The 24,749-nt window shown below is 39.9% G+C and overlaps 1 protein-coding gene across 2 annotated transcripts; it reads right to left on the minus strand.

The window, feature by feature from the left end:
• Positions 1 to 1,968: 1,968 nt before the first annotated feature.
• On the minus strand, positions 1,969 to 24,749 carry LOC131233320 (hypersensitive-induced response protein 1-like). 2 transcript variants are annotated; one of them, XM_058229984.1, is made up of 6 exons: positions 24,584 to 24,749; positions 19,826 to 20,020; positions 4,938 to 5,058; positions 3,722 to 3,813; positions 3,538 to 3,634; positions 1,969 to 2,635 (listed from the first exon to the last, which is right to left on the minus strand). In XM_058229984.1, the coding sequence occupies exons 2-6, from the start codon at positions 20,012 to 20,014 to the stop codon at positions 2,277 to 2,279; spliced, it is 858 nt and encodes a 285-aa protein (XP_058085967.1). In that variant the 5' UTR covers positions 20,015 to 20,020; positions 24,584 to 24,749; the 3' UTR covers positions 1,969 to 2,276. The 2 variants fall into 2 exon arrangements, with proteins under 2 accessions (XP_058085967.1, XP_058085968.1); XM_058229985.1 differs by having other exon boundaries at positions 19,826 to 20,023.

The raw sequence follows: 24,749 nt of genomic DNA on the forward strand, positions 1-24,749 counted from the left end.
ATTTGATGGAGTGGGCGATGTCCTGGGTATCCAAATGCCCCCAATCCATACTACTACTATTTTATGGATGCCTAGCAAAAATAACTATGGAAGGTGATTTTTTTCTCTTTTTTAAACAAAGGAAAAGGTGAATATGATAGAGAATGTCCGATCATTTACAGACCGTCAATCATGTGGGGCCACCTTTGATTGCCCATCTATCTTAGAAGTCACATTAAATGATCCTAACTCATCAATGGCAATAAAAATGGGTAAGTTTTTTTTTTTTTTTTTTTGAAGGATGACATTTTTATTGGGCCAGAGGCCAAACAAAAAATAATTTTTTTTTTTTAAAAAAAAAAAAAGAAAAGGAAAAAGAAAAAAGACATCAGAAAAAGAAAAACGACAGACAAAAACTGACCCAAAACCAAAAATACACAACGACCCTTTCCTCATTACAAAAACATCAAATTCCTTTTACCCCAGATTGCCTGTAGCATGGCTAAAAGAGTCCTCATTTCCAAGTTCCTACTTTCCCCACTCCACCACCATGCTATGAGCTAAAGAGGCCTTTAATGGAGGTCGCAATGACCTAACAGACTTGCGACCAGCCAATAAGTGAATCAAAAGGAGATGCACATATTTCGCCATCTTATAAACAAAGAAGACAAACATAGGATTCTGTTCCTTCCAGTAAGCCAAGCGAAGGCAGCAATCTTAGGAGGGTCCCTATAATGCCAAACCGGCTTGTGTACCTGCAACCAACAGAGGACCCAGACTGAGAAAATGAAATAGAAAGATGGTATAGAAAAGGAGCCCAATTTACCAAACCTCCAGCAGTGTCAGTCCTCAACTATCCGAAGAGGCTTGCAAACGAAAAACAAGCAAGCCAGATCTCCCACCTTGTACTCACCGAGGCCTGGCTTGAGAAGAGGTCCATGACCAAAATGCCTATTTAGAGGACTTGTACACACCAAATGTCCTTTAAAAAACAAATCCATTGCAAAAGAAAGCCAACACGGACCTTACGAGCAACTTGGGCAATGGCTTTCTAGGGATAAAACAGCAAGAGGGGCCTTAATCCAACAACCCATGGGAGAGGTTCCAAACTTGGGCTGCAACTACAGTCCTCCACAAGCTAGACGGCTCGGACATGAACCGCCAAACCCACTTGCCGAGAAGGGCTGAGTTGAACAAATCCAACAACTTGATCCCAGCGCCACCCTCAGAACAGGAGCTGCAAAACTCATCTCAATTAAGCAGATGAAACTTCCTGGAAGAAGCACCTCCTTGCCACAGGAAGTCCCTGCAAACTTGTAGATTCAAATAAGGACAAATCTAGAACATCAGAAAAGGGACATTAAGTAAATTGGGAGGTTGGAGAGGGATGCTTCTCCCCTACAGAGAAGAATGTGGGACTGGCCTTTAATTACACAAATACTACAACACTCGCTCCAACTTGATTTAGATTAATTGACAAGAAAGAGATGGTCCATACTTATCATACTAGAATAAGCCTGATCAGTGACTTGGACCGTCCATATCATGTATCCCGCCTTTGATTGCCAACTGCTTGCAAAAAAAAAAAAAAAACTGTTTCCAAAATCACTCTGTGGAGGGCATAAGGTAGAATCTGGCACCAACCTGACATGCGGTAGCAATGTGATGAGAGAGCAAACCAGTCAGGTCCCTCTCTACCCATCACATTTAAAAATTCATACAGTTATCAGCCGCTGCCACTGTGTAAATGTTTGCATTCACCCCCAGCAAAAAAATAAAATAAAAATGCAAATAATAATAACAGCAAGATGAAGAAATTTAACATTGGTATCAAGCCTCTGTCATATAACCAGTCAGGTTGCTCTCTATCCACCTTCAGTGGCCCACTGTATCAGGTACATTTAAAATTCATCCTGTATCAGCCACTGCTGCTGCCTAAAGGTTTGCATTCATTCCCAGAAAAGAAGAAAGAAAAAAAAAATAGCAATATGAAAAGTTTTAACATCAATATCAAACCAGGCTTCCAAAATAGACACCATCTACATCTAGGTCATTCATGGTCCACAAACCTTAAAATCCCACCATATTCAGTCAAAGCAAGAAACAGTAAAAACCAGATAATGTATCAAACTGGGCTTCCAAAATAGACACTATCTACATCTAGGTCATTCATGGTCCACAACCTTAAAATCCCACCATATTCGATCAAAACAAGAAACAGCGAAAACCAGATAATCCTGTCCCTCTATTAACAACCACTATAGAGTCTAAGTAATGATTCCTCCATCCGCTGTACCTTACTGACGTGCGCTGGCCTGAAGGAGGCCGTCCCTTATCTGGGTGGCTATGTCTTTGACAGCGCCGGGCCCATGGGGGATAAAAACAGCCGAGGACTTGGAGGATGCACCGATCTCTTTCATGGTGTCAAAATACTGAGTGACCAACACCATGTCCATAACATCCTTGGACGTCGTCCCAGGCACATTGACGGAGAAGGCAAGGACGCTGTCCCTCAAGCCGTCCACGATGGCCTGGCGCTGACGAGCTATGCCCAGGCCAGCTAGATACTTGGACTCTGCCTCCCCTTCGGCCCGCTTAATCTGCAGTATCTTATCAGCTTCAGCTTTCTCGTTGGCTGCCAATCTCAGTCTAGCAGCTGCAATTACCACAGTTAAAAGAAAAGTTAAAAATGAAAAGGAAAATGTTCATGTCCATGAATGGTTGAGATGTGTCGAATGTGCTAACATGAAAGGTCACAAAAGTTCTAATCAATTGTTAATGATCTAATGTCATTAAATCAGATGAAACAATTAGTGATGTTTTAGAGCATTGAAGACTAACTGTTCCTTATGTATCTAGTTCTAATGCATGAAACCTCACTGTTCTCAGGCATAGGAGACTCGAGCCCCCGAGAAACTAGGAACTGGTAAACAGCATTGAGACTTCAAGATAGATGGCCATGTGAATGAAGAAGCTTGTTTTTCATTCATTTTGAAGACACTTTCATTATTTCTCTTGGAGTTGACATCAATTTGGAAATTCATCGCAGGTTGGATCATGCAGAGTTATTTTGCAAAACATCGGTAAATAGAAAAACTGTATGTCGATTTTCTCTTTATAGAAACAATATAGATGCCTGCACTAGAAGAAAAGAAAACAGATGTCCTGAACTTCTGGAAATTTGCTACCCCTTCAGAAGGGGATCTGCCCTTCCTATTGGTTGTCCACTCAAGGGCCCATGCAACTCATGGACGTGCCCAGACTTCCAGGGCATTCCTTGTTTCCACCAACAGGAAGGGCTGATTACATCGTCAATGGAGCATCAATATTTTTCCAACAGAGGCGCACACCCACCCCCACCCCCACCCAAATGCATGCACAAACATGCACACATGCAGGAAGGGCTGACTATTCGTCAATGAAGCATCAATAGTTCTCCCATGCATGCCCACAACCACATCCACGCACCATTGCACACACATAAACAGAGATCTTTGGAAGAAAGTGAATGCCCAAAATTCCCATCAATTCAAATTAATAAATGGCCAAAAGGCTTGCCTGCATTGATCTCATTCATTGCCTTCTTCACACGCTCATCTGGCACAATATCCACAATAAGCGTTTGCACTATCTCGTATCCATAATGTGACATGGCCTGTAATTAGGCATATGAAAAAGACCTGATTAGATGAACAATCTGGTTTAACAGTTTGAATTTTTAGCCAAGTAAAACACATACTACCTTTTCTAGTTCATTTTCCACAGCTTTAGCTATGTCATTTTTCTGCTCAAAGGTATCGTCTAAGTTCAATTTTGGAACACTTGCCCTTATAACTGGAGAGAAGAGAAGTCCGTTAAGGATATGTTGAATACTTTTACAGCCAACGGTAGCAACTGGCTGAATCAAAAGTTAATCCAAGAATACAAGAAATGATTACTGAATCAAAGTGGAAAGCCAAAACTAGTACGTGCATGTTCACATGCACACTTGTTAATTAACAAGACATCTTTCACAAATGCCCAGTTTGGACTGGATTCCATGCCAAAGGAAAAGGAAAACGGTTTTCTTTGATATTACAATTTTCGTCGATTGGATAGCAGGAAAAAAGGATATACTCAACCAAGCAATCACAACACTTATCGGTAAGAATTCTTGGCACAAGAAAGTAGGTGAGTGTTGTGAGAGTAATATGATATTTTCACTTGCTATTAGAGCAAGAACCCTAAAATTGGAACTCATGTTTGAATAGTGCTCATGGAAATCATAATTAAATAGTCAGTTTTTATTTTTTGTCCTTTCTTTTCCTTGGATTCCACATATCCAAACTTCCCTAAAAGCACCAAAGCAGATTAATCCTAGTGGGAGAACAGAATAGCACTGGATACCCCCCAGACAATGACAGGTAGCATGATTGATTGTATCACTAAGATTATCCTAGCTTCATATAGAGGTCATACATGTCCTTTTGAAACCCTTCTTACACAAAGAACTGCTAATTACACTTGAAATTGCAGCTCACAGATCTGGGACCCTTTCACAACAGTATTATCTTGTGCAAAAGATCATGGATAAATTCGAAATTCATTTTCCTGTGTAGGTGTTTTTCTCCCTCCCTCTTCCCTTCACCTAAAGTTTATCAGAAGGTTCAAGAAAACCAAAACATGAGTTTCAATACGCAATAAAAAGGTGAAGTTGGGCTCTAAGAGCAATTTGGGGTAATCTTTTAAACAGTATATTGGCAAAGATTTACAACTGGAAGCCTACCATACGTAAAAAGTCCTCTTCTACACTGGCTTTTTTAAATAGTAAATATATTCCTCTGGCATGGCTTGAATAATGCAGTAAACTAGTACCAGTGACACTTGCCAAGGATACATGCTCAAATACCAACCATGAAAGGAAATCAATATTCATGATCAAAAGATTCTAGCTCAAACCAAGAGTTCCATATCCATACCATCAAAGACATAAGCTTGGATTTGTGCCCTTGTATTGCTGAGCTTATAGAACGCATCAGCAGCCTTTTCTGCCAATGCACGGTACTGAATGGATGCAACAACGTTGACAAATACATTATCCTGTAGAGAATATAAAAATTAGAACCCGCCAATTAAAACACTACATAAAAATGTTCACTCGTGCACAGAATATGATGACATTAGCATATCTTTTATGTCAGCTAATATAGTGACCATAAAACATAATACAAGCGCAGTGTTAAAACCATGACTTACAATTCATATCTAATTAATCAAGTCAAATCCCATTGATACACTTGGGGTTGTTTGTTGCCAGTCAGAGTTACTTTGCATCATGCAGTTGCAGAAGCAGGTGGGGCCTGCTAATGACTGCTCAGCTCTAGGCTGTCGTCTAGGGGGATTGTGCCTCCCACTTCGGGAACTCATGAATTTTAAGCATTTCAGTGGGAGTGTTCACACTAAACGGAAGCACAGAGCTGAGCTGTTGTCTGCGAGCTCAGCTTGCCTAACCACCGTATGATTTTCATCCTGCCATGTATGTGCAACACCGATGCAGGACAATTAGCCACTTGCTCTAAAAGCTCGAACTGATAGAGCATGGAGAATCAATCCCTTTATCACATAGCCCAGGCCCCACATCCAATGGGTTAGGACCTCGGTCGAACCCCCCTCGTGGACCCCACATCACATGGGTTCCGCCTCACACGAGGCACGCACCTCACACGGGCTGCCCACCCCGAGTGTGCCCCTGCATCCCACAGGCCACCCCACTCGAGCCCGGTGTGAAAATGCCCTTACATTAATCACCCCCGGTGAGGAGTCTCGAATACGAGACCTCCCGATTTGATACCACTTTAATGCAAGACAATTAGTCACTTGCTCTAAAAGCTCGAACTAATAGAGCATGATGAATCAATCCCTTTATCTCATGGCCTAGGTCCCACATCCCATGGGTTAGGACCTTGGTCGAACCCCCCTCGTGGGCCCCACATCACATGGGTTCCGCTTCACACGAGGCACCTGCCTCACACGAGCTGCCCACTCCTAGTGTGCCCCTACATCCCACAGGCCATCTCACTCGAGCCCAGTGTGAAAATGCCCCTGCATTAGACAAATATCAATCTGGATCCACCCATCAGGCGTTATCCATTGGTTTCTATGGAGTATGGCCCACCTAATGGGTGGATATGGCTATTTTTGCACTAGGTAATCCTAATGAAGCGGCAAGCTATTGGACGGGTTGAGTGTTACACATTGGAACTTATTCATTGATTAGATGGTAACTTATCGTCTTACTAGTTTTGGACATTCGCATCTCTAACGCTCTCAAGACTTCAATATTGAAACACACCAAGTCTACCATTGAGCTACAGGGTCAGATTCCATACCGCGCGGTTCAATGAAAAAAAGGAATGCATCTAATGGAAATGAACATACAAATACAATTCATACATCATGGCACAACAACATTTGGAGGTTCACTCTGTCCTTCATTCATGTGGTTTGAGGTTGGAATTGCAAGGGCTTCATCTTTGCACAAAGTGAGGAGAACCAATGATCACAATACCAATATATCGGCCAATATTATCGTTATCGCACAAAATCATGGGCAGTCTAGGGTTGTCTTTAGAAAATTTGATGAAAAAAAAAACCTTATAAATTTGTTTTTCTTTATTCCTTTCATTTCCTCCAGAATCCCTTCAAAGAAAAACATAAATTTTGAGCCGAAATAATTATCCAAGCCGATTTGGGGCCATTTTCAATTCAGTGAGCATTTCCAAGTTTTGAACCTTTTTTTTTTTTTTTGGCTGTAAATCATGTTAAATTATTGTCAAATGGTTAGAAATCCATGATTCTTTATGTTTTGCATGAAAAATCATAGATTTTGACCTTCAATTTCAAGATTTTGGGGAGATGGACCGATTGCAAAAAATTGGGGAAAAAAATCAGAAGTTTCTAAAATTTCCCAAATTGGTTACGATCTTAGCATACAAACATGAAATTAAACATGTACATAACTTGATCTAGTGATTCTTGGTAATTTTAGGATTTTTTGGGAAAAAAATATTTTTAATTAAGAAATATATATTTTTTTTAAATAATATTTTTTTAGAAATTCCATTTTGATTAACAGTCAATTGGGCCCCATTTCAAAGTATTCACTAGTATTTAATGAACTCATCATCACATGCACTCTAATTTGGGGATTTGAGGGAAGATTTGCCTATTTGTAGACAATTGGAGAAAATTCAAAATTTCCCAAAATTTCTCAAATTGATTGCAATCTTATGCCGTGTTTGGATTACTGGAAACCACAATAATGTGGAGTAAAACTCACATTATTACTTCTTTCCTTTGATTATATATTGCCAACTATCAAATCTTTGGAATCCTTTGGAATCTTGGCATGCCATGAATGGACGGACATGGGTTGACATGGTATAGTTTCGTGGGCCCCACCATGATGTTTGTGTTATATCCACACGGTCCACCCATCTCGTGTGATCATTTTATGCAATGAGACAAAAAATGAGGCAGATACAAATTCAAAATGGACCACACCACATCTAGTAGTAAGGATTGGATGCCAGCCATTGAAAACTTCTTGAGGTCCTCAGAAGTGTGTGTTTGGGGTGTGTTTTGATAGGAGTAAATGCATGAAAATGAAATGAAATGAGAGTAAATGGTCATGTAAATGAAATCCTCTCTTAGAGAGAGGATTTGGAGGTAAATGGGGTGAAATGACTTCTTAAGCTCCCTTGGAGAGTCACACGAGTAAACAAAGGTGCCACTATGCACAAGTCCACTATACATGTGGCACGTTGATGATACTCCAAATCGGCCACATCGCTAAAATCACACCAATAGAATGATCCAAACTTTTCGAAGGTTGACCACCTAAATGGAGAGTTAAAAAGCATTGGCAAGTTGCTTGTTTGTGATCCTCACGTTTGTGGCCCACCTGAGGCTTGAAATTTCTTCATTTTTGGCAAAAGTATATATCAATAGGCTCATTACAATCATTCTATTAAATATCACATATGTACACCAATTTCGAATATCATATATAGTCTTGTGAATATATTGAAAAAATCCAATGCATTCCAATTCCTTCCATTTACTCCCATCCAAACAGAAATTTTCGATTTCAAGCTCCCAAATGAACACTAATACTTATGGATGTAGTACACTAAAGATGCTCATATTGTGGTTTGCTTAATGTTCTCTGCAGGTAAAACATGTTATGAAGAAAAGGGAGACAACCTGACATTGGATGGCAATATATGACCCCCTCTTCCCGATAATCAATTCGGGTACAAGTGCAATTTTTACAACCACATAATGAAATACAGAGGGGCGACCCGCTTGAAGGAACACTATGCGAGAGGTCATTGGAATGTTGCAAATTGCAAAAATGTCTGAAAGATGTGAGAACACGGCTAAGGGAAGTGTTGAAAAAAGAGGTGGAGATTATAAAGGAACTTACTGCGTAGGAGAGGGAGATTAAGGAGGAGTTAAGGCACCTAGCGCGGGATCTTGAGGATGTAGTGGAGTTGGATGAGGAGGATCTCGACTGTAGATGAGTCGTCAATGAGTTTTTATGGGATGGGTGAGAGAGGGATCAAGAGGTGGTGGGAAGCGAGTAGACACACTTTTGAGGGGTCTAACGCAAGAGGCTAGATGGTAATTTGGGGGAGGGGAGCAAAAGAAATTGAAGGATGTGTTTACTAGAGGGGATGTGAGGAAGAGGTTGCGAATGTTCATTGCCATTTTTTTATAACCATATCCCAATAAATGCAACGATGAGCCCAAACTTCAAGAATATAATGACTGAAGTGCAGTGTGGGAGTGAGGGTGTAATGTTACCCACACGACATGATATGATGGGGAAATATTTAGATGAGAACGCTAACATGCAGCATTATGTCGAAGAGTTGAGGCCATTGTGGGAGATGTACAACATCACATTGATGTGTGACGGGTGGACGGGACCAACGAGGATGTCGGGGATCAATTTAATGGTCTACTGAAATTGATTGATATCAATAATCATATTAAAGACTTAAATTACATCTACGGGTCAGTGTTTCCAATATCAATAATATCAGTTGATATATTGATCGATAAAATCCCCTGGAATGTAATTGGAAAACACATATTCCTATGTATCAAGCGATCTATAACAATTTATCGCAGGTTATTGCAATATGTCGGTGATATTTTGCCAATATTGCAATGTATCACAGGTTTTTGCTTTAGTTTTTTACTGGTTATGGTCGATATCTGTCAGTGTCAACAAATATCAACGATGCCATGTAGGAACCCTCTTCTTTGCCAGAAGAATCTCCCCGAAACTCATTTTCCCCTCTCTCTCATATTACTTCCTCCTAAGAACCTCGTGGGTGGATTTCAGTCCATCTTGTGCAAGGATTTGGAAGAAAAACCAAAATTTCAAAACGGATTCATCATTTTCTCGGATTTGGTGGCCATTTGTTAATCAGCAAGGCATTTTGCATTTCAATCCATTTTTTATTAAATCATATAAAATGAGTGTAAAATCATAAGAAATCCATGATTCTTCATGTTTTGCATGGAAAATCAAGGATTTCAACCTTTGATTTTGAGATTTGAGTGTAGGTGACCTGATTTGAGGAAAATTCAAAATTTTCCCAATTTCTCCCAAATTACTTGCAATGTTGCACTCCAGACATGAAATCAAGCATGTATGAGGCCTGATCTATTGATTTGTTAACTTTTTTCAAATTTTGAAAAAACATAATTTTAAATTAAAATTTTATTATTAAAATAAATTTTTTTTTTTTTTTTTTTTCAGAATTTCCTTCCAACCATCGACTAGTTGAGTGCAATTTCAAATCATTTAGGAGTCTTTGATGAATTCATCATCACATACATTCTAATTTCCATATTTGAGTGTGGGTGGCCCGATTTGGGGAAATTTTCAAAATTTCCCCAATTTCTCCCAAATTGCTTGCAATGTTGCACTCCAAACATGAAACCAAATATGTATGAGGGCTCATCTATTGATTTAATAAGGTTTTCTCAATTTTTGGAATAAAAATTTATTTTTAAATTTTAAAAAAAATTTTAAATATAATTTTTTTAAAAAATTATTTTGGATGCAGTACATTGCCTTTGTTAACATAATATTCTTTTGCAGGTTAAACATGTCATTAGGAAAATAAGGGTGAGCCTGATATAGGATGAAGATATAGCCGGCCCATTTTCGATAATAAATTCGGGAGTATATGTAATTTATGTGGCCACGTGTCAAAGAGTGGACCCACTTAAAGGAGCATTTAATAAGGATTATTGCAATGTTATGGGCTGCACTAAGTGCTCACAAGATGTGAGAGCAAAAATGAGGGTTGCGTGGAAAAACAGAAAAAAACAGAAGTGAAGATAAGAGATGACCGAGTTGCCATGAGAGGGAGAATAGAGAGGAATTGGGGCAGCCGCTATATGTAGGTGACGAGGATATAGTGGATCTCTCAGTGACAATAATGATCATGAATACAGATGCGCAGTTCAGGAGTCCTTATCGGATCAGGAGAGGCTGTGGAAAGTGAGTAGACCTAGGTTTAATGGGTTTACGCATGAGCATGACTGGGGGGGGGGGGGGGGGGGGGCGCTGTAGCGGGGGTGAAGGGGAGAGTAGTAGGCAGTGGGGAGGATTATGGGGTATGAGGAGCCGTAACATATGGGTGTTGGATCTTCCTTTATGGATTTAGGACTAGGTCACAGTCTATGAGAGGGTCTGTGTATGGATCAAAAGGAGAAGTAACAAGACCCTTGTATTGTATTAGATCTTTCACATTAAAGGTAGAGTTAATTCCCATGGTAGGTGGAAGGTCACACTACATATGCATTAGGACCCAATTTCTGTAGTATTTTGTATGGTCCCACGCTAAGCGCTTATAACTTTTTAACGGCCCTATGTGGGAACCATTCAGGCCTCATACAAACCATGACATAATCTCCTACTTGTAATTCATAGAACCTGCGATAAGAATCAACAAACGCTTTATATTTTTCATTACTCACATTAATTCGCTTCCTGATCTCACTATATAACTCATGTAAATGACATGCAAACTCATGTGCTGACTGACTCAAATGGCTTATGAGACACAGACGTAGGTATGAGATCTATAGGTTTTCTAGGTTTGTAGCCATGCACAACCTCAAATGGACTCATGCTTATGGACCTATTAATAGAACTGCTATATGCTAACTCGGCTATAGGTAAAACGGTATCCCAAGTTCGGATGTGATCACCCACAAGGCATTTAAGCATATTTCCAAGACTCCTGTTGACAATACCAGTCTGATCATTTGTTTGAGGATAATAGGCAGATGAAAATTGAAGCCTTCTCCCCATCATGTGCCATAGTATCTTCCAAAAATAGTTCATAAAGCGTACATCACGATCAAACACTATGGTCTTAGGTAGACCATGTAAACATACTACCTCTCTAAAGAAAAGCTTGGCCACATTAGATGTATCTGACGTTTTTCAGCACAGAATGAAATGAGCCATTTTCGAAAAAAACGGCCCACAACCACAAATACAGAATCGTGTTTCTTGATAATTTTCAGTAAACCCAACACGAAATCCATACTTATGTCTTACCACGACGCATGGGGTGCTGGCAAAGGCGTATACAATCTTGTATTTTGCTTCCTCTGCTTTGCCAGTTGACAAGTCCTTCACCACCCAACAATCTTGGCTATATCTCGCTTGAGACTTGGCCAATAAAATCAATCTTCCATAAGGGAAATGGTCTTGTCCCTCCCCAAATGACCGGCTACCCCTCCTGCATGAAGTTCCCAAACTAAGAAATCATAGAGGTACGGGGAACACAGAGTTTGTCACATATAAATAGGAAATCATCGATGATGACAAACCCGCAACTATCGGTCAACTGACTGTCTCATAGTGATGCATACAACTCACCAAAGTCTGGGCATGTAGGATACTTTTCTCTCAACCAATCAAACCCAGTCACTTCCACTCTCATACTTTGGAGTAGCGCCACACGACGACTAAGGACATTAACAAGCTTGTTCTCGACCCCAGCCTTATGTTTCATGACAAAAGAATATTTCTAAAGGAATTGAACCCATTTGGCATGCTTAGGGTTTAGTTTCTTCTGGGAACTGAGGTAACGTAAGGCCTCGTGGTCAGAGAACAAGACAAATTTTTGCGGTAACAAGTAATGCCGCCAATTGCACAAGGATTAGACAATCGCATAGAACTCTTTGTCATAGGTGGAATACCGTTGCTTTGCCTCATTCAACTTCTCACTAAAGGAAGCAACGGGGTGCCCTTCTTGACTAAGCACTCCACCTATACCTACCCATGATGCATCACACGTGACCTCAAAGACTTTAGAAAAGTCTAGAAGGCGCATAACGGGGGCTTCGCTCATCTTCCCCTTAATCTCCTTAAATGCTTTAGAGGCAGTTTTAGTCCATACAAACTCCCCTTTCTTGATGCAATCCGTGATGGGAGCTAAATCTTCTGATGAACTGCTTATAAAAAGTTGTTAAGCCATGAAACCTTCGCACCTCGTGAATATTGTGCAGTTCAAGCCACTCAACTATGGCCCTGGCTTTCTCGAGGTCCACTCTTATGCCCTCAGATGATATAATGAACCCAAGAAGATAATGCTTTTTGACATAAATGTGCATTTCTTAATGTTGGCGTACAACTTTTCAGTTCTGAGGACCTTGCAAACTTGCCTTGGATGGTGGAGATGTTCCTCTGATGTGTTATAGATAAGAATGTCATCGAAATACACTACAAGGAACTTACCTATAAAGTGTCTCAACACCTAGATCATCACTATCATAAATGTGCTCGGAACGTTAGTCAAGCCAAAAGGCATGACTAGCCACTCATATAGCCCATCCTTGGTGATACCTGCTCTTGAGGTCAATCTTTGAAAAGATTGTGGCATCCGCCATCATGTCTAAAATATCATCAAGACGCGGTATGGGAAACCGGTACTTGACCGTGATTTTATTAATGACTCAATTGTCTACACGCATGCGCCATATGCCATCTTTCTTAAGCGTGAGAAGCGTCAGCACGACACAGGGGCTCAAACTCTCCTGAGTGAAACTCTTTCTGAGGAGCTCATCTACTTGCCTTTTCAAATCTGCATGCTCTGTAGGATTCATTCAATAATGAGGAAGGTTTGGTAGAGTCGACCCCAGGGATAAGATCAATGGCATATTAGATGTCCCTAAAGGGTGGAAGCTCATCTGGTAAGTCCTCTGGAAATACATCGTGAAACTCATCCATAATCAGCTTCACCTCAGGGGGTCCCTCTATATTAACATCGGGTGTAACTTCTCTTACCACTAAGGTGTATATTATCGAATCCACAGTCTCTCTTTCAAATTCCATGGTGTTGATAACATGAAGAGACTTAGGTTGGGATTTCCTTGTATCCCTTGGGTTACCCGACTTCCCCTCAGTTTTCTTCTCTGCATTACTTTTTGGTGGGAGAGGAACTAAAGATATCTTTTTTCCTTGATGCATGTATGAACATACATTTGAGCAGCCGTATATCGTCACATCATGGTCAAATAGCCAAGGTTGTCCCAAAATGACGTGTCCAACATCCATAGGTAAGACATCACACCACAACGAATCTGAATAAGATCCAAAATTAACGGGCACGAGACATCGCTGGGTAACAGGCATGGAAGATGCATCCACCCATGACACTCTATAGGGCTAAGGGTGCGGTTCGGGTTTCAAACCCAAACGGAACAAAGGTGCTAATGGAGACCACATTGGTACAACTACCACTATCAATGATTACCTTGCAATTCTTCTCTCCACATTTTGCATAAGTGTAAAATATCGTAGTCCGACGCCAATCATAATTCTCCTTAGCATTGGTCAAGGTGCACCTGACTACTGCAAGTGGTGTGGTCTCTTCTTCTTCTATTTCCTAATCACTAGCACCATTGATGTTGGGATGATAAACTTCTTCAAAATCGCCTTGCTCATCTCCTTCTTCCTCACCATCGTTAATCACCAGGGCTTTGTTCCTATCTTTCGAGGGACATTAATGGGCAAAGTGACCAACTCCATGGCAATTGAAGCATCGCATTTGGTCCTCCCCTAGAGCTAGCACTTGCTATCCCTTTTCCTTTGACGTCTCTAGGGTTGTGTCGGGACCCAATTTGGGGTCTAAACTGACTCCCCATGTTAGGCTTAGCTACTTGTAAGTACGTCTTGACACTTGGATCCCGAGAGTCATAACACTTACCAACTGATGCCTTGAGGTAGTGTTCAATGTCTTGCATCACTTGGTACATGTGCTCTAATGTGCCAACATCACGAGAATAAGGTTCTCGTTGGATCTCAAATCGAAGGCCCATCCTAAATCTAGACAATGTAACCATCATGTCCTCAATGTCACATCGCATCATGTATTCCTTGAACCTAGCGATGTAATTTGGAACAGTCATGGATCCCTGACATAAAGCCTGTCACTGGTCTAGGAGCCTCTGGCAATAAGAAAGTGGGAGATACTTTTCTTTAAAGACCTCTTTCACCCCAGCTTAGTGCACAACTAGGGGTTTTCCTTTCCTTTCAATTTTATGCTCCACGTTGGTCCAAAAAAGTTTCGCCTGGCCCACCAAATTCATCTTGGCAAATCTCACTCGATGGGCATTAGACATATCATACCACTCAACGTAGTGGTCCATGTCTACCAACCAATCAAGAAATGCTTTGGAGTCCAAGCGACCATCAAAACTAGGGGCCTCAACTTTCATACCTTTCATGACTTGTACATCTGGATCATGATGGCCATAACGTTCCTCACAAGGTGGTGGCACCTGTGCTCGACCATGGTCAAAGCCTTGGCCATGACCACGCTCTCGCCTATCAACTAGATCTCCAGCCTGATATTGACAGTCTTCCCCAGTGTCGGGGTTTGCCCATAAGGAGGCCTCAAGTTGATTGACGGGCGCATTGATCGCGATTAATTGAGTGGCAGTGGTTTTATTGTGCGCTTCAATGGCCATCAGACGATTATTGATAGTAATAAGGGCCTCGGCAGTCTGCTCTAGATTCATTATGGGTTGTAGACCAAAACCACGTCCCGAACGAGTGGGCATATATAAGGAAACTTTAAAAGAAAACCCTAGACCTGACTTTAACCTATATGTAACACAAAAATCCTATGTTGAACCTATGTGCTCTGATACCAAATTTGATGCAGGATCAATGCATGAACCAAATATTATGTAAGATCAAGTAGCAAAATGAAGGTAATTAACAAAAGAACATAAAATTTGTCATTATCATCACTGATACCAAGTGAACCATAATAACATCATGCATAATCCTAGCCTAGGTTACTAGCATCGTAGTATGAGATCATTAAATAAAAGAAAATACGATCTAATGGATGTAGGGACATCCAATTAGCATAGAGTAAAGCTTCTTTTTTTAAAGTAGAAGACCTAACACACCCTATGGTTAAATTAGATAAAAGATATTAAGAAATCTAGGAATAAATTGGGTGAATTGGTTAAGGGGATTGATGGATTTAGGTATTGGTAAAGGGGAATTAAGGTTTGGATGAAGTGAAGTAATGGATTTTGGGGAAAAGATAAGAGAGTTTTGATTTAAGGGTGATTGGAAGCCAAAAGGGTCTAGGTGTGGCCGTACGGTCACACGTGTGGCTAGGTTGGATGGGTTTAGGTTTTTTTAGGGTTTGAATTGTTAATGGGTATGGGAAGGTGAGGTTTATAAGAAGATGAAGATCTGGGATGGGAGAATTGAAGAACTTTGAAGAAAATACATTGATGGATAATGAAAGGGTGATGTTGTGGGGATAAATGAAGACCTTACACCTCTGTTGATGAATATTAGCCTTACACCAATACCCCTTCCAAATCACATATAAGTATCTTCAAATCTCATGAAGATGGAAGAAGAAAAAGAAGACGAGCAAAAGCCTCTTTTCTTTTACTTCACAAAACCCCTAACTTCCCTTCATCCAAACCTTAATTCCCCTCTACCAATACCTAAATCCATTAACCCTAATTTCACCCTAGGGTGTATTAGGTCTTCTACTTAATAAATTTATATATATATATAAGCGTTATCCTATGAAAATTGGATGTCCCTACATCCATTAGATCCTAGTTTCTTTTATTTAATGATCTTATACTACGATGTTGGTAAGGCTAGGATTATGCATGATGTTCTTATGGTTTACTTGGTATCAGTGATGATGATGGAAAGTTTTATGTTCTTTTGTTAATTACCTTAATTTTGCTACTTGATCTCACATAATATTTGGTTCATGCATTGGTCCTGCATCACGGGCCTTATTACTTCACATGAATATTCCCAAAAGTTTTTGAAGTGATTCGCTTCTTACAGTGTACTTCGTGATAAATCGAATGCCCTCGACAATCTTAATGGCTAATCTCGTGACATCTTACTTCCAGATGCTCCACCATTCTCCTTACCTCCGAGAGTCATTTGGACAAGCATATTTTGTTCACCACTTGGAATCAGGCCATGATAAATTAGATCCTAAAGCCATCAAATGTATCTTTCTTAGATGCTATCAACCACAAAGAGGTTATCATTAGTACAACCCTACATAGCAGAGACTATGCATGCGCAAATGTCACTTTCTTCAAGTCCACTCCATTCTTCTCAAATGACAATAAATCACTTGACATAAGAGTTGTCCTTATACCTGTTGCAGTTAAGGAAGATAGTTTCATCTCGTACCATTATACCTTAGTTGAAAGTATATTCACGTTGAAAACGGACAAACGGTGCAGCTACTGATGACCTACCATCCACCTTATCTTCTTCTAAGCCTCGTGATCCAGCGGAGTCTCCAAACAGGTCTATTCATATTTCCCTCATATATGATAATCATGCGTGTAATGATCATCCTATTTCCAAATGTTTTTCCAAAGTTTATCTCCCAACTTTCGTAAATTCGCTATCTTCATCATCTTATTCTATTCCCAAGTCATATTAGGAAGCATTATAAAATGAGGGATGAAAGCACACAATGGAAGAGGAAATGGCTGCTCTTTATCAAAATAATACTTCGGATCTCACAAGTCTACCTACAGAGAAACATGTTGTCGGCTTCAGATGGGTGTACATCATTAAATTCCAACCCAACGATAAAATTGAATGATTAAAGGCTCGCTTGGTTGCTAAAGGATATACTTAAACACTTGGTGTTGATTATTCCGAAACATTCTCTTCGGTTGCCAAGTTTTTTTTGTTTTTTTTTTGTTAGCTTTTTAGTACACCCATTGTCAGTTCACACTTCACTGTTAGCCACCCCCTCTAAGGAATCGATACCAAGACCTCAGCATTGAAACGAGGTATCTTTCACTCAGTCTACCACTTGAGCTATGGATCTGGGTGTCTTCGGTTGCCAAGTTGAATTCGATTTGTGTTATTCTCTCTACGGTTGTTAAACATAGTGGCCTGTCTTCAAACTAGATGTTAAAAATACCTTTCTTCACAGTGATCTCACAGAAGAGGTATATTGGGAGCAACCGCCTGGATTTGTTACTTAGGGGAAGTCAAACAAGGTGTGTAAATTGTGAAAGGCGATCTACAGTCTACAACAATCACCATGTACATAGTTTGAAAAATTCAACAAAGTTAGTATTGAACTACGGCTTTATTTGAAGCCATGCAGATTCTTCTTTCTTTATACAAAGAGGCATGTCAGGCCTTATTGCATTAGTAGTACATGTTGATGGAATTATTATTATCTTGCTACAGGAACAAGAACATTGTTCTATAGATGTGTTAGAAAAGGCATATAATATGGTCTCAGAGATAATCTGGTCAATGTTGGGAAAGAAAGGAGCCTCAAGAGGACATATTGCCATGATTAAATTGAAATTGCACATGGTGAAGGATACGACGGCTACGCGCGAAAGTTTGGTGAAGCTATAGAATGGTGGCTATTTCCTAGAGGGGGGATTAGGACCAAATAAATTTTTTTGCCAATTAAACACACAATTGCTTAAACTAATATGCCAATTTAAACTAAGTAAAACAATTTAACACTAAGGCTTCCAAGCCAATAGTGGGTGTCAAGTGGAGACATGCCTCTATAGTTTTATGTGATTGCCCATAGATATGAATATCGGTATCGTAATTCGTATCGGCCTGTATTACATCCGTATCGGCATGAGATGATACGCGATACGGAGCCATATCAGCCCGATACGAAAAAACTGACCTATATTGGCCTGTATAGGCCGATGCAGGGCTAGTACAACCATTTTGAATTTTTTTCTTTCTTTCAAAATTTCACTCATATCTCCTCTCTTTTTTTCATTTAAATCATGGAATAAGCTTAAAAACTTATTTTAAGCTAGATCTAGACCTATTTTGGAATCAAAACAAATGGTTAGAATGGGATTCGACAAATTGAAGTGAAGTGAGACATTATGGGAAATATAAAAAAAAATGGTAAATATTCACTTTCTTTTTTCAACTGATACGGGCTGATATTGTCCTATAAGGACTGATATTGTCTGATATGGACTGATATCGATACACGACGCACGTATTGTTTTGTTTTTTGGCTGGGCTGATATCTCCCCAAATACCGATATTCAGAACCACGTGATTGCCACATACCAGGTAAACTGAAGGGGACTTGATAAGAAAGCTACCAGCAATGCTTTGTGGGACAGAATGTTGGGCAATCCAGGAACAACACGTTCATAGAACTAGTGTAGCGGAAGTGACGATGTTGAGATAGATGAGTGGCAAGACTAGGGATAAAATTAGAAAAGAATACATTTGAGGGAACTCAGGAATATCTCCAAAAGGCAACAAGATGAGGGGAAGTAGACTTATATGGTACGACCATGTGTATCATAGACCAAGAACTGCCCCAATTAGTACTGACTTGATTCAAGTCAAAGGGGCTTAAAAAGGGCAAAGGTAAGGTAAAAAAAAAGATGTAGGTACAAGTAAAAGAGGGTTTGATGGCCTATGGTTTAATTGAGATATGGTCCTTGATAGAGTGGAATGGCAAACAAGATTCACATAGTCAATGGGGACGAAGATGATGAATAGTCTATTTAATAATAGACACGAATGCAATTGAATATTGCAAATTGATGAAATTTGATATGGAAAGGGAGAATGCAGTCCAACATCCTGGATCCATCATTGACTACCTGAAACGAAAAGGAAATAGGTACTCAATATTAGGGGTCCGAACCGCTGAGTTGACCGAAGGGATCATTGGACCTGGACTTTTTTTTCCTGGGTCATTGGCCAGACCTAATATTAAATTGGTCTAGTTCTGAATCTGGATCCATTGGAGAGGGTTGGGGTCTTTGACACAACCTAAACTTGACCCATGAATCTCATGGGTTGGGTTTGGATTCTCTTATACCCAAACCCGACACATTTAACTAAATGGACCTTGCTTATTTTGACTTGGACCCGAACCAGACCTGACTTAGATTTCATTGGGTCGGCAAGGTCCAAAACACAGACCTTGGATCCAGGACTCCCTTCGACCCAACCAGGACTATGCGCGCCCCAACTCGATATATTTATATTCTGTATAATTTATTATGTTTCAAAAGCATATGACAAAAAACAAATCCATTATTTATAAAATCCCATTACTTACGATCCAATTATTCAGTACAACTGGATCTGGCTTTACAATCTGATTCAATTTTCAGAATACACGACGAGTGCTACAAAAGATAGAAATACTCAAATACTAGACCATTAAGGGATAATGCTTGACCATTATGAATGAAGAAAAGGTAAAGAACCACAAACCTTAGTTTTTGTTTCACATCGAACATCAAGTTGTTGCACACGCAATGAAAGATGCCCAGCTATCTTGCGCCCGAAACACCAAGGCAAGCAGTGACATCCAGGCTCAAGCACGTCATCAAACTTACCAAAAGTTTCTTTAATAGCAACTTTAGACTGGCCAACTTGTATACAGCAAAGTGCTTGCCCCATTTTTTACTGCTAGAGCAATACAAACATTTGCGGATTAGCTCACAGCAAAACTAAAGAGCTCATCAATAATCAAAGTAAGAATCAGCAAAGATAAAGTAATGAGGAACATAAACTGAAACAGCCATGCAAGTAATTTTGACTAATTTGGACTTCAGAAATCAAAATTAACAGGATGGCTACTACTCTCTCTGAAAAGCATCAAAATGAGTAAATTCAGAAGAGAAATTAGTAGTGAATGTTGATTACAAAAGAAAAGAGACATGTTCACACTCATCTCAATGAACAGAAAAGGCTACCATCCATTGAGTTGCATATGGTCAACATGCCTCATGTATACAACATCCAAAGTGCCCAAAAGGTTGGATTCACTGAGAAGATCATTGGCTGCAAAATTCAGACCAATTCATTCATCAAGTGAGCCACACCATACAAAACCACAGAAAACAACTCATAGCCAATGGATTGGCTCAATGTGTGTCTGTGTGGCCCACTCGATGGATGGAAACACTTGAATGTTGTAACCAATGTTCTTCCTTGTGGACCCAACCTTTCCAGTGGCATCAATTGTCCATTGAGTTGGATGTGGTCAACATGCCATGTGTATACAACATCCAAACTGCCAAAAAGGTTGGACTTACCTAGAAGTTTGTTGGCTGCAAAATTCAGGCCAATTCATTCATCAAGTGGGCCACATGCCTTAGAAAACCATAGAAAAGAACCCATAGCCAATGGATTGGCTCAATATATATGTATGGTACACTTGATAGATGGATCTGCCTGAATTTCATACCCAACGATCTTTCACTGTGGAGCCAACCTTTTTGGTCACTTCAATTTTATACTGCGTTGACTGTATGCAACTCAATGGATGGTAACTTTTCCACCCATTGAGATCAATGTGAGAATTACTCAAAATACAATAGCAGTGTAAATATTATGCTGAAATCAATATAAAACATATGTAAATACTAGGGCAACAGAATATTCTTAAATAAGTAAGACAGAATGTCTAATGGCTAATTGAGGAGTCTCAAACATGAGATAATCCTTCTTTCTAACAAGATAAATGAAAGTAAACAGTAACCTAACTACTTTAATTGTTACTGCAGAACATGGGAAAGACCATTGTGCAGATGTTGTACTTATTAATACATAGCTATAAAATGTAATCTATCTTTTGATTTATAATAACTCGTCTGACATAACTTGAAAGGCATCAATCTTGTGTGCTATTATGGAACTATTAACTAAGGAATGAATTCGCATTGATAATGTAGCGGATAGCGTGAAAGACTAAAGGAGAAGAACACCATCTTCTACCCCAAAACCATCGTTGAATCCACAAGGAATAAACAAAGGAAAAAAAAAACCAAAGAATAACAAAGGAATTCTTTCAAATTCATTCAAAAGATTATCAATCCGGAGCATTACAATGGCAATTTATAGTCCAACCACTAATTTCCCTAAATTTTAAAAAATTACTAAAATAGCAGAAAAATTAAAACTACTTCAATAAGATCTTCAAATTTTGAAAAAACTTTAAAGCATCGAAACAGTCCCTTTAATTGTAACATGGTCCCTGTTAATACTCTTTGAATTGCAAAATGGTCCCTTTTATTACTCTTTGAATTGTGAAACGGTCCCTTTTATCACTCTGGGAATTGCTCGGCAGACCCATCCTACATCAATTGATCTCCCATACCATGGACTATTCACGAAAGCGTAAAAAAGGAATTGTCAGGAAAAAACCATGAATTGGGCAGTACTTGAAAAAATTTAAGTTCTCCTTGTTTTTCAAAAAATATCAGGTATAATAATATTACTGTAATAAAAAGAGAAGCAGAAGGATGAGCCAACCAACAAAACCCACTTGCTAAACACCTTCACTACAATATCCAATTCAAAATTCACATCTCAAAGCACATGATGGGATGGATAAGTCAAGTGATGCTTTATCAAAAAGTCAAATGTCCTAGGCAGTCATACAAAAATGGTTTTGGCATATCAAATTACCTCTCCAATTTGGAAAGGAAAAGAAATATCTATTGACAAGAGTATGTTCAAAATAAAATAAAATAAAATAAGAAGAAAAAAGAGGACAACAAGTTTCAATTAAGATGGAGATTAGAGATGCCAAAATATCTATCTACGAGAAACTCAGCAGTTCTCCTACAGAGTAACGAATCCAGGCACTTCAAAACCACAGTCCCTTCAAAGATTAATTACAAGCAGAGTGTGCAAAACAGATGAATTATATGATCCTCAATTCATAACACATCTTAGGGTGCGTTGATCTAATGGGCCCAATACGGGATGAATCACGCTAAAAAAATCTCTCGGATAGGAAAATCCTATTCCTAGCCATAAAACCTTAGCTGTTTTTTCCCCCCTCAAATCTGAACCATTGCTGCATCTATTTCCTTTAAACTTCTATTTGCGAAACATTCCAAGTGTTACAATCAACTAATCAGGGAGACTCTTGGGGTATGGTCTATCCATGGTGTAGCCAACCTGATCAACAGCCTCTATTGCTGTACCACGGGCCACATCACTACAGACCAACAAACTGAAGATACTATATATACACTTGGTCAGGACATGGATTGCCTGCGAAAGCCTTTCCCAGGAATTTCCTACGACCAGAAGCTAGGTGGGGCCCACGATGATGTCTGTGAGAAATCCATCCCGTCCATCCGTTTTGCTAGATCATATTAGGAAATGTGCCTAAAAATAAGGCAGATCCAAAAATTTGAATGGGGCTGCCCAACAGGAAACAGTGAGAATTGAATGTCCACCATTGAAACAATCATGGGGCTACAGAAGTTTTGGATCAGGCTAATATTGTTTTGTTTTCAGTTCATACCAGTAGGAAACTAGGAATGACCTTATGAACAATATGGATGGCACATAACATCAATAGAGCTGTACACGAACCGAGCTAGCTCGGTTAACTCGCTCAGCTCAACTCGAAAAAGCTCGATTCGACTCAGTTTGAAACTGAGTTCAAGCCAAGTCGAGCTAATTTTCGGAGCTCGAAAAAATTTTGAGCTGAGTTCGAGCTTGTCCGAGCTCGAATCGAACCTCAACTCGAATCGAACTTGGATCAAACCAGTTCGGTGACTCGGTTATTTTGATATTGATGTTGCTCACCAAGTGTTTGACGAAATAACTCAACGAAGTGCTGTTTTGGGTGCATACATTCTCCACGGGATCGGCTAGTGGCGAGGAAAGTATGGATATGAAACAAATAGCTACCAAAAAAAGAAACATTACATGATAAAACTACCACGTTGATGTTGCCTACTGAGTGTTTGATGAAATACCTGTAAACTGCTGCTACTGTTTTGCATACTGCGAGAAATTGAAGGTGCACTCCATGTGTTTGAGAAAATGCCGCACAGGCTCGAACTCGGCTTGAACTGGCCCGAGCTGCTGACCAAACTAAGCCAAGCTGTCCAATAAGGCTCGAGGACCGAGCTGAGCCAAGTTCAAGCTGGGGTCAGCTAGTGGCCCAGCCGAGCCGAGTCGAGATGTGCCAAGCTCGACTCAGTTCAACTCGTGTACAGCTCTAAACATCAACAGTAGGAATGACCTTATGAACGGTATGGATGGCATATAAACATCAGATTAGGAATGACCTTATGAATGGGTATGGATGGCACATAACATCAACATTAAGAATGACCTTAAGAACGGTATGGATGGCATATAAACATCAGATTAGGAATGACCTTATGAACGGTATGGGTGGCATATAAACATCACAGTAGGAATGACCTTATGAACGGTATGGATGGCATATAAACATCAGATTAGGAATAACCTTATGAAGGGTATGGATGGCATATAAACATCACAGTAGACCCAGGTTTCAACCGTAGGCATTTCCCTACCCACGTTTTCCTGTCGTGTGGCCCACTTGAGTTTTGAATGTACCTCGTTTTTAGGCCTATGTCCTAACATGAATTCGCAAGACGGATGGATGGGATGGATTTATCACCAACATCATAGTGGCCCCACCAAGCTTCCTGTCGCTTTACTGTAATCAGCGCTCCCTTGGTGAAAGACCAAAGACATGTCATCATCATACAGCTAAACCCTATCCAAAAAAAGTCCCCCAATATTCCACGACAACCATTGAAAGATAGAATGGGACAACAATCAATGATCCAGACCGTTCATCGAGAACGTCCGACAGTGAAACAGATGATTCTACTCATCAAATTGCTTGGCACTTTATTTCCTCTCCTTAGACGCTCAACTGCGGCAAATTGTTCTTACTCCCCATCATTTTAGATAGGTAATTTCATGGTTAAGATCATCCAGTACACGATATCAATATCCAATCCACTTGATGAACGGTCCTGATCATGTACTTCACATTCCACGCTTCCAACTCAAGAAGCACATACCAGAAGCAATGGTCCTCTCATGCTAGATTACGGTCCTCCAAATCAACATCGAAAGAATTCCAAAACGAAGAAAATCAAAGAAAATAGCAACTAAGATTAACGAATTCCAGCGGAAGCGTAAGCAAAACGATAAAAAATCAAAAAATAAAAAATACACCTCCTTCAGCCTTCAGTTGGAATAGAAAATCTTCGAATGTAATTTTCTCGAAACGGAATCCCATTTTATTATGGAGGGGCAGATCGTGCGTTCCATGGAAGGACGCGGCTTGCGTCCTACCACCGCCCGGACGGCAATCCGTCCGGGGAGGGCTATGTGGGACCCA

The sequence above is a fragment of the Magnolia sinica genome, chromosome 18 (genome assembly GCF_029962835.1).
Source record: "Magnolia sinica isolate HGM2019 chromosome 18, MsV1, whole genome shotgun sequence".
NCBI lineage: Eukaryota > Viridiplantae > Streptophyta > Magnoliopsida > Magnoliales > Magnoliaceae > Magnolia > Magnolia sinica.